The following is a 10,686-nucleotide window of genomic DNA, read 5'->3' on the forward strand; positions in this document are numbered from 1 at the left end:
TAAGGTAGTGAAAATGGCAATGACAATTAGTCATATGTCTCATAGTCCTGCACAGAGCTGAGAGCTTGTGGTAGTAGACAGCGAGCTGACAGGAAGTCATGCGTCGCATAACCGGCACAGTGCCTAGAGCCTGGTGCGGCTGTGAAGGGTGCGTTAGCCAGGAGAGCAACGGCACCCGCTTCCCAGAAAGAGGTCGTGGTGACTCGAAGAACAAATACCCGACAGATTAAAACGATCAGAGGCACGTCTAAACGTGTGACCTTTGGATCAGCTCCTAATAAAGAGGATGGGCCTTCGAACGAGGTATTCGAGGCCGCCAAAGACGAAATTGCGGAAGCATCCTCAGTTGGGGTGCTCCGGCAAGTCTTAAAATCTACCGAGAGATAATTAATCTACCGGAGATGTCGTGTGATCTGTTCCTTGCCGAATTAAATGAAGGAAGATCCACGAAATATTCACACCAGTTCCAGAAGAGAACTTGGTGGACTGTTGCTCGTCGTCCACAATGGACGAGAGCGTCCTAGAATCGGACAAAAAGAAACAGCTCGCTGGTCAAGGATGGAATGCCTTGAGAGACAGTTTGTTCTTTGAGCTTGTGTGAAAACATTGCTATGTGTTCCCAGAAGAAGTGCCGAGCAGCCTACCAGCAGATAGGGGCATCGGGCACGAGATAGACCTCGAACCTGGCACCAAGTATTGTGTGACCAGGCAATGGCCGTTGCCGAAAGAACAAGTCGATTATATCGATGAGCTCTTTGACAAGCGAGCCAAGGCGGGACATGTGCGTGAGAGCAAATCACCTCACTGCAGCCCGACCTTTTGTTTGCGTAAAGCCACAGGCGGACGGCGCGTGGTTCATGCTTACAATAAGCTGAACACGGCGACCATACCGGCTCAAACGCCAATCCCACGGAAAGATGTTTTGTTGAACTCCACGGGTAAGGAAACTACAGTTTCCGTGTTGGATTTGTAGGATGGTATCAGGTACTCATGAGAAAGTCCGATGTAGCAAAAACAGCTGTAAGCATACAAAGCGGTATGCTCTGGGAGTGGCTTGTGATAACCCAAGGGTTGAAAAACGCACCGGCGACATTCAACCGGGTGGTGGCTTACGTGATGCGTCAGCACCGTGCCTACGCGCCCCATTACTTTGACAATGTATTCGTGCATAGTACGACCGAGGACGGGCTGAGCGCAATGGAGTCGCACAAGCGTCATTTAGACGCTGTGTTGCAGACTCCGAAGGACGCCCAATTATACGTCAACTTGCAAAAGTGCGTCATAGGGGTCATTAAGATACCAGTGCTGGGCTGCATCGTAGGTACACATGGTGCACGAACAGACCCAGACAGGGTGAATCGGTAAAGGAATGGCCAATAGCACGACATGTTAAGGATTTGCGCCAATATCTACGGCTCGCTTATTACTTGCATAAATATAGCAAGAATTTTGCTGACAAACTAAACCATTATCTGACCTCCTTAATAAGGACGCAGAATGGGTTTGATTAATACAATGAGATGATGCGTTCACATCAGAGAAGCAATCTCTTGTAGAGGCACCGGTCTTGGCATTGCCAGACGCGGATAAACCCTTTAGCGTCGTCTGTGATGCAAGTAATTTTGCAATCGGCAGCGCGCTCATGCAGAAGGATGACGACGGCGTTGACCGCGTCATCTGTTATCAGTCCCGGCTTTTAAAAGCCGCTGAACTGAATTAGTCCGTGCATGACAAAGAGCTACTTTAAAAAAAGTTTGCTCTTGTCAAATTTCGTGTGCAACTATTGGGCACCGAAGCATTTGTGGTTTATACGGATCACGCATCACTGCGGACCGCAATAAACTCACCGCACCTCTCGCCTAGAATGGTAAGATGGCTTAGATTCTTTTCTGTTAATCTCAAAATTGAATACAAGCCGAATAAGTCGAATGACTTGGCTGACGCTTTATCGCGCAGACCAGACTTGGAGGTAAGACCTTAGAAAAGCGTCTGTTTAGTACTGAAGCACAATTTCAGCCGTCAATGTTGGCAGCAATAAAAGCATACCAAGTGACGAGCTCATTAGCCTCTGAAATAAAAGAGAGCTACAGTCAGGACGACCATTGTCGCATGCTGTTGGATCACTTTGGTGGACAAAAGGTAACCCTTCCGTCGCACCTGAAAGCTAAGCTAAATCGCTTAAGCTACAGCGATGGCCTGTTATGGCATCAGCTGTCACCTTGTGATCCCTTGAGAATCTATGTGCCTCATGACACAGATGTCAAGCTGATGATCCTTCACGAGCTCCATGATGCTTCATTCAATGAGCATCAAGGCCGTGAACAGACATTCTTACGAGTGTCACAGAATTTTGGTGGCCAACTATATTCCCAGTGTCAGCGCACCAAGCCTGCACCGTCCAGCAGTGCATCACTAAAGCCGCTACCAATTCCAACAAACTGTTGGAAGTCAGTAAGCCTGGACTTCATGTTTAGCATGCCGCCCAATCATAAGGGTCGGATGGGGCTCGTCGTCATTGTAGACAGACTGAGCAAAATAATGCATTTCGCACCATGTAAAACATCGATCACAGGCAAGGAGGCAGCTGCCCGAGTCCATAGTATTGGACCGGGATCCACGTTTTACGCCAGAATTTTGGCGACATGTGTTCGAGCTGCTAGGTAACAAGCTCCACATGTCGACCGCAGATTAACCCTAGACCGAGAGCCAAACAGAACGTGCCAATCGGGTCGTGGCGGATGTCTTACGCACTTTAGCAACCCCCAAAGAGTGAAGCAAGCAATTGCCCTTTGTGGAATTCGCTATAATAACAATATCCACGCCAGTACGGGTGAGACACCGTTTTATATTAACGGACTGCGCCATCCTCGGACGCCATCCTCGGACGCCAGTCTCGTTTGTACGCAGCCCGAGTCTTAGTGGGGGAGTGCCCCTCACTATGCTCGGTGCGAAAGAGGGATATAGTTTCGTCAATATGACGATGACCCGCGAGGGTATCATCTTCACGACAGAACTTGCCCTAGTAACCCTGTCAATTTTGCAGTGGTCATTAAAACTACGTCTTATGACCGACCTCTTGGCGGTATCATAGGCGAGTTTGATGCTAAAAGCGTGAACGAAGCTCAACGCTTTGTGGATGAGCGATTAGCCATCACACGAAAAGTCCGTGACACGATGGCAAGCGCACAGGACAAGCAAAAAGAATATGCGGACCGAAAGGGTCGCAAAAATAATGAACGCTTTAGAGTGGGTGAAAAAACGTACTATTAAGTACTGCTACCCTACCTTAAAATGCAATTACTGTACTACCTGGAGATACTACGAAGTTGCTGCCGCGTTTCATTGGGCCCTTTACGGTGGTAGAAGAGGTTGGAGACCTAAATTATAGGCTCACTCTTCCCCCGTACATGCAGACGCACCCCGTATCTTACGTGGGTCGTCTGAAACGGTGTGTACACCCAAATGAGGTCACATATTCCTGTCCGTCTAAGCAGACCGATGGTGACGCCGACTGTAATTCGATCGTCGTTCGGGTGAGGGCGGCAGAGAAGGCGAAAAACTGTCAGCCGACCGACTCCTCCCACCACGAACAGGACTCGGAGGGCGAGAAACATCACGCGAGTAACGCGGATCCCTCAGCATTATCCGCTCAAAAAGGTCCAAGCGAGTCTTCAGGCGTTCATAAACCTGACGAGCCTTCGCTCGGACATCACAAAGATCCGAGGTCAGACGCGAGACTTGACCCACGATATCGGCAATACGTCGTTCAGCAGCGCTAAACGCCTGTGATTGAACGGACGAAGGTAAGGCAGCCGCGAGTAGGTGGGCGAGATCGCCACTCCTATCGGGCGCCACCTGCACTGATGGATGCGGGTGGGAATCAACGCTTCCTTGTTGGAAGGTTGCTTGCCCACCGCTCCGTGAGGCAAGGGTATCAGATCCTCGTCCAATGGAAAGGTTACCCGAAGAGTTTTGACTCTTGGGAACCGATCGATACCCTACGTATTGATGTACCCGGCTTGGTGGCTGCCTATGAAAAGGAGCACCAGCTGAGGCCTCTTCGCTAGTCTCAAATGGACTTGCAGAAGTAGCGTTGTGAGAAGAAACAGGGGGTACAGTACGCCCATGATTTCTTTCACACGCAAGCGGGCGAAATTAATTCGCTGCGACCGCTGTTTCATCTCATCGGAATGCGGATGATTGCGGCGCAGAAATTCCGCCTCGTATTGGTCGGGCGTTTCAATTGAACGCAACACGACCGGGATCGGGAAAATAAGCCCAAGCAATTTTCCCTGAGCCCTCCATGATTTAAAGACGCCATAATAGTTATATGCGTCTACAAGAGCGCATTCTAAAAGCGACGCTCTTGGCCCAATTAAACGAGGCCATTTAGATGGAGGGGGCATCTTTGGAATGCCGCCCGTCACATAGCCACGTTCTAAACGACTGGCTGTCGGCGGAGCTTTAGGCTCCGAATCCTCTATGTCAGAACCATTATGGAATATGGTCTGAGCATAAGACGTTGTGGTTATACCCAACGGAGAAGCGGCTGCGCCCTTATGGGCAGCGCTCTCATTACCTGTCGCTGTGCTTTCCAGCGCAGACGTCAAGACAGCATTCGTAAATGCTGCTGTCTCCATGTTGTGAGCCATGAGAGAAGTTTGAATGGGCAATAATGCGCCATCATCATTCTAATGAGGTCGTTGTCCGCATCACTACTATGAAGTGACGGCAACGGTGTCGACTCATTGTAGTCGACAATGAGCGACGGATCAACATCCTCACTGTTAGAGTGGGATGGATCCTTTAGCCCTCTTAACGCGACAGCAGCAGTGGCTGTCGGCGTTTCGACTAAGGAATTCGACGCGGCCGACGAATTTACGCGGCGCGTGCGCTTAGTGTGAGGTTGAGTGAGCGTCTTCGCAGACGACCCACCAACGTGGCCCCTTTTAGGTGGCATCTTTGGCGCCGTGTATGGAAACACGTGCGCCAGAGTGATTGAGTGAACTAGCGGCGCGTAAAGCTGCTCGCAGTTCCTCTCTCCTCTTTGACGAATTTAAAAACGTAAATTCGTTCTTAAGGGGGGGAGGATGGTGTAACGGGCCAACGTTGCCCTAATGTTACACAGTAATTAGACCCAGTACTTGGGTGTGGTTCACATTTGTGACCAACCTTTGTGTATATGATGCACATGGGTGCATTCACATTAGGAGGGATGACGCTTAGCGTCATCCGTGATGACGGCTAGCGTCATCCGTTACGCGAGGTATCTAGAAAGATTCGCTCGCAATACATCTTAAGTGTTATCTATAGAGATGACATTTTAATTGGTAAAAATAGGTATTTATATTTAAGACGATTAAATATAAATCAGTTGAAAACTACTTCCTACTTGGTAAGTGCACACGAGGAGCCGGATTACCGCTCCCGTGACGACACTTAACCAGAGTATTAGTGTGTTAGGTCGCTTACGGGCCCACCACAACTACTTCACTGCACGCGAGAGAAGAAGGTTAAACCGCTCCCTGCTGTGCTAGGGTGTGTGTCTAAGTAGAGCGTGGCCGCATTACGACGTGCCCGCCTACACCGTGAGTTATTTAACCGCTGTTAACCTCAAGGCTGCTGGCTCAAACCCGAGAGACTCTTTGAGTCTAAAACTCTTCCTCTGACTTTAGGAGCGAGGTAGCTCCGCTACAACAAGTTTTAGTACAATGAAGAATCTGAGTTTGCGATGAAAGCCCTACTTCTCTTTTTTTATTTTTTTATTTATTGCGTAGTTTGTGGTGGTTAACAAGTTGAGTTCAATTTACAGCGTGTATGTGCCGAGCTTTAGTTGAAAGTGAGTCTCCGCGCGTGGTACGGATGAGTGATGAGTGATGGTTACAGATGAATTTTAAGCCAATGAATTAAGGGGGTAAGTGAATACTCCCTTTGTTTATCGTCAAATAAGCATATTGAAAAAATATCCAATTTGTTTTTAGCTCCTGTACGCTTTCTCTTGCATATGAATGATTACATTTGCCGAATTGATTTTGATTAAACATTGTCGCATAAGATAGAATTCTTTACATTTCTACTTGTTAATTCATCCGGCAATAATCAGAATTGGACTTTTTAGCCAGATTTTATATTCAAAAATGGTTTTATTCAAATTATTGGATATTGTATTGTATCCAACTTGCTTATAGTATGTTAAAATCATTAGATCCCCCCTTCATTTTCGCACTAGCGCAACTTATAGCGACACTATAACGTAAGCTGTCAATTAGGAATGAATATGGCGTTGACAATTGGACATGCTCCAAACCATTAAATTGTTTGAGACTTTTGCTACCATAACATTGCGGAATTGGTAAAAAGCTCAATTTTTAAGCCCGTTCCATTTCTTTTGCGCTGACAAATAGCAGATTATGTCGCATGCAAGTCGTGAAAGCGGCCCTACACCTGCGCCACAATGGGGGGGGGGGGCAGAAGAGGCAAGTCAAAGTCGAGCAGACGCATTATGATTCTTGATTAAGTTTTAGAACTCGTAGCCTGTAAAAATGCATTCAATCCTTTGCGCTTTTTGAGTGTACTCGTCCGGATTGGCAGCTGTAGCTTTATGTCGCTGTGATTGTCATTCAATCAATCTGCGATAGCTTAAGTTGAAGGTGAGAGGCATGACCCCTAGTCACTTGATACCAAATGCAAAATGGCTTCTTATAAGCCGCCCCGTTTGCCGAAAGGTCGTCAGAATGCACTTCAATTGGGAAATGATCAACTTTGATAGTTCGAGGATTGGTGTAGTGTACCCTAAGCTACAAACAAAAAACAAACAAACCATGCTCTTTCTGCTATGTGGTGCTTGTATCTACACTTTTCACAAGCGGAGCATTTAACCTTACGTCGGAGGTGAATAGAAGGGGTAGCAGCTTTGTGGCTACATCATGCGTTTAAAGTCACATTTCCAAATTTAGACTAACATCAAGTTACTAGGTGACAACTCAATTCACGTGCAACCATGCTAGCTGCAGCCTCCAAAGAGCTCTCTTGTATCCACGTAAATTCATTACCATAAACCCTTAAGTCTTGACTATTTTTTGCCTAACTCGCCTGATAGTAGAAGCGATAGCGAACTTAATTTCGAAGCGCCACATGAAATTATCAGCCGACTTCGACATCCTGCAACAATAGCAGTTGTATGCAGAATTTTAGCCGTCTAGTCCTGTACGAATAATGTTCCGACCGGCCGAACGCGTACAGCCGTTAGATAAGCGTGAAAGCGTTCAGCGGCATATCCATACGGTCCAGCACCAACAGCTCTCGCAAATGCAAGTCGTTTCTTTTTGTTGATGTCGCGATCTTTTGTGTCGACTTTAACCTGTTATTGTCGATGTTCAACTTTGACAGGGTCGCGTTTGCGGTTGCCAGTCCCCTGGCCCTCACCCTTCCCTACCTTTTCTCCAGCAATATTTTGTACCTGAATGACTGCTCCTTTAAAACAGCCTTTTGTATTCGAAACGATACAGCATATCAGTTCAGCGATTGGGGGCCTTTTCTCCCTTTTCACTTATAATTCGTCCGGACGTCCCAGCTCGAAGCGAACTCAACTCGCGCGGAAACAATCGAAAGACAGACAGTATCGTGCGCTAAATTAACTTGGTAATTGTGCACGTCAGTGTCTTAATTGACTTCTTCAAGCCTATCAGGTAAGGTTTACTTACATATAGTTCGCCGCTGCTACAGGCATGCGTTCAGCCCTTGCTGCTCCGAGCAGCTGCCATGCTCTTTTCTATTTGGCTCAATCCAAGTTGACATTCACTCCTGCTTCCCCACTAGCTCCAATCCAACCATCCACAACATCCGGAAAGAGCGCAACTGTTCTTATTAAAAAGGTAAGCTGTGCTCAAAAGTGCAATAGCATTGCGGGTTTCCTTTCACTACAGTTGGCGATCGATATGGAACTACCTCTGACAGTGCAATTGTGCACATATCTTCACTTGACTCCCCAGACGGCAAGGACGCTTGTGAGTCGAGTTGCTTCCTGCATAAAGTGAAGCACCTATCCCTTCAAAACCGCTGCACAATTCGAGGACGAGATCAGGGCTCGCTGCGGTATATTTAGGACCACGTGGCTAGCCAAAGTGGGTGGGCGAAACGGCCAAACGGGAGAGAGGTTACTGTGTCTCAACGCTTTATTTTGGCTCAAAGAGCAACTGTACTTACGAAAAAGGGGACTAGGTGACTTGAGCGACATATTTCGAACAGCGTGACACAACCGCCGCGGGAAGGGGCAAGTAATTCTGTGACGAGTGACGGTGGTAAGGTCCCGACATTGCAACTTAATTTGTATCCTCCGGAAGTGCTACTGAATTGCAACGTCCCTTTGGCCTAAATGTATGACAATATAGATTCCTTGTTCAACTATTCAATGCCGCGCCCTCCAGTCAAGGCCGGGGCCACGGCCGTGCATGATCCCCAAGTCACTTCTTCGCAGGCCATGCAGCCACCATCGGCGACGCGCTTTTTGCAGCTCAAAGAGGAAGTCGAAATGCAGCAGTTGCAATTGCAACAATTCCAGCACCAGCAGCAACACCACCACCAACAGCAACAATTTCAGCTTCACCAACACGCGCAAATGCAGCAATTGCAACACCAAGTACAGATGCAACAACAGCAGCAGCAACAGTCTCTTCAGATTACGCAAAGCGTAGGCACGCCTTCGAATACACTAGGGCGAAGCTCCACCGCGAACACCCTTGTGCAAGCAGCAACAAATGCAGGTAATGCAAATCCAAATGCCGGCGGCGGCTACGCGTTTCCGCGCAACTCGCCCGAATTCGCGTGTGAAAACGTCGGAGAACGCGTGAAAGGAAAGCGGCGAAAATACTGTCCGCATGAAGTCACGGCGCTTGTTTTGGGCGTCCAGCGGTACGCCGACGACAGTTGTCCATGGAGTTCCATCCTCCGTGACCCGCATCTCGGTCATTTGTTTCATGGCCGCAGTGGCGTGGATCTCAAGGACAAATGGCGAACACTCATTAAAACGCGCCCGGAACTCGCAGCGTACACGGAAAACCGCAAAAACCACCGCAAATATCGCCCATTTTCCGCCACGGAAGAGCGCGCGTTGCTTGAAGGCGTCAAAAAGTACAATGGGCAACGAAATGTGTGGTCCCTCATTTTAATCGACAAGGAATTAGGCCCTCAGTTTAATGACCGCTCGAATGTGCAACTTAAAGATAAATTCCGCACGATGCGACGAGCTGGTACCACGTCGTCGCTATTAGTGAGTGGAAATGCCACGAGCCACCGCCCGACGGCGGCAACTACGACGTCACCGGTGGAACACACTGCGAGTATTGCTATGACGGTACCGACTTCACAAGTGGCGGCGTCCAAGTCTTTGTCGTCTTCGTCCAGTGCCATGAATACCGCGGTTGTCCCGACGAACCGGATATCATCGACCCTCAGTGCTGCGAGCCAGCAAGCCGCGACGTTATTGGTACAAAATAGTCACGCTGCCATGTTTGCCGACCCAACGTTGTACCTCGGCGGCTCGTTCTCGCTCCCTCTCCATTATTCGCAAGGTATGAACATGCATTCAATGAATCGGCAACAGTCGGCTCAGGTTCAAGCGCAGGCCCAAGCGCAGGCACATGCACAAGCTCAAGCGATTGCAAATGCCCAAGCGCGGGCAGCGCAAGTGCAGCTTGAAGCGCAAATGCAGCACATGCGAGCTCAAAGCGGACAAAATGCCAAGCAGCAATACCAAGCGTTGCATGCGTTGAATGGCGTGTTTAATACCGGCCTTCCAGGCTATCAACTCGTAGGGAATCAGCTTCTTCCGCAGCAAGCGCTGTATTATCCCATGACACCGACCATTCCGACGCAACAGCAACTCCAGCAACAGCTTCAGCAACAGCTTCACCACACACAGCAATTGCAGCAACACCAGCAACAGCAGCAATTGGCCGCAGCAATAGCCGCAGCTTCGAATCAATCTCATCACCATCCATCCCAACAGCAGAACAAGGCACAGGTCACTAATTCAGCGCAGTCCGGTGAAACATCACGAGGTTTGTCAGAATTGCGAGCAGAGGAAGAGGGAAAATGTTCATTCTGACCATTTGCTCTGCTGGTTGTAGTATGAAGGGGAAGCAAGACCAACAGGGTCTTTTCGTAGCGACTCGGCGGATGCCAAAATGTCGTGTCAGGGGTTGGAACATTGTGTGGGGCGGGATGAAGAATTTGCGTTCGAAGCGGCTGTTTTGGGCCATTTTGATGGTAAAATACACTGCAGGGACCAATTTGCTGCGAGAGTTATCGTCACGTTGCTGGGGAAAGTTGGCATGTTTGGCTCGATGGCATTCACCAAATTCTAGAGAACTGCAGCAGCACCTTAAGTAGAAGCGCAGCTGTTGATGATGTCAAGTCGTACTATAGCGAACGAAAAAGCATTTGCAGATTAAATAAACGAATTAACAGAGCGTTAGTTTTTTGAAAGAATGGTATTTTTTTCCGTGAATAAAAAGCAAAATGCCTATGACAAACTCGATGCCAAGAGTATATGAGACTATGAAATGTGTCGCCGACAAGTTGAATTCTACGACTGAATGCGTGAAATTCGTCAAGAAAATTGTTCCTTCTGAAAATTTGACACTTGCAAAATTGTTTAATATTCCGGTATGGAGAAACCGTATGACT

General features: G+C 48.3%; 1 protein-coding gene across 1 annotated transcript; it reads left to right on the top strand.

Moving 5' to 3' along the window:
- Nucleotides 1-6,980: 6,980 nt before the first annotated feature.
- On the top strand, nt 6,981-10,364 carry CCR75_004850 (uncharacterized protein; the record flags this gene model as incomplete). The annotated part of the gene is made up of 5 exons (XM_067962936.1): nt 6,981-7,641; nt 7,706-7,874; nt 7,992-8,300; nt 8,391-10,058; nt 10,135-10,364. Exons 4-5 carry the CDS (start codon nt 8,411-8,413, stop codon nt 10,362-10,364), a joined length of 1,878 nt encoding a protein of 625 aa, XP_067816237.1. The 5' UTR covers nt 6,981-7,641; nt 7,706-7,874; nt 7,992-8,300; nt 8,391-8,410.
- Nucleotides 10,365-10,686: the final 322 nt, after the last annotated feature.

This window comes from Bremia lactucae, linkage group LG14 (genome assembly GCF_004359215.1).
Source record: "Bremia lactucae strain SF5 linkage group LG14, whole genome shotgun sequence".
Lineage (NCBI taxonomy): Eukaryota > Oomycota > Peronosporomycetes > Peronosporales > Peronosporaceae > Bremia > Bremia lactucae.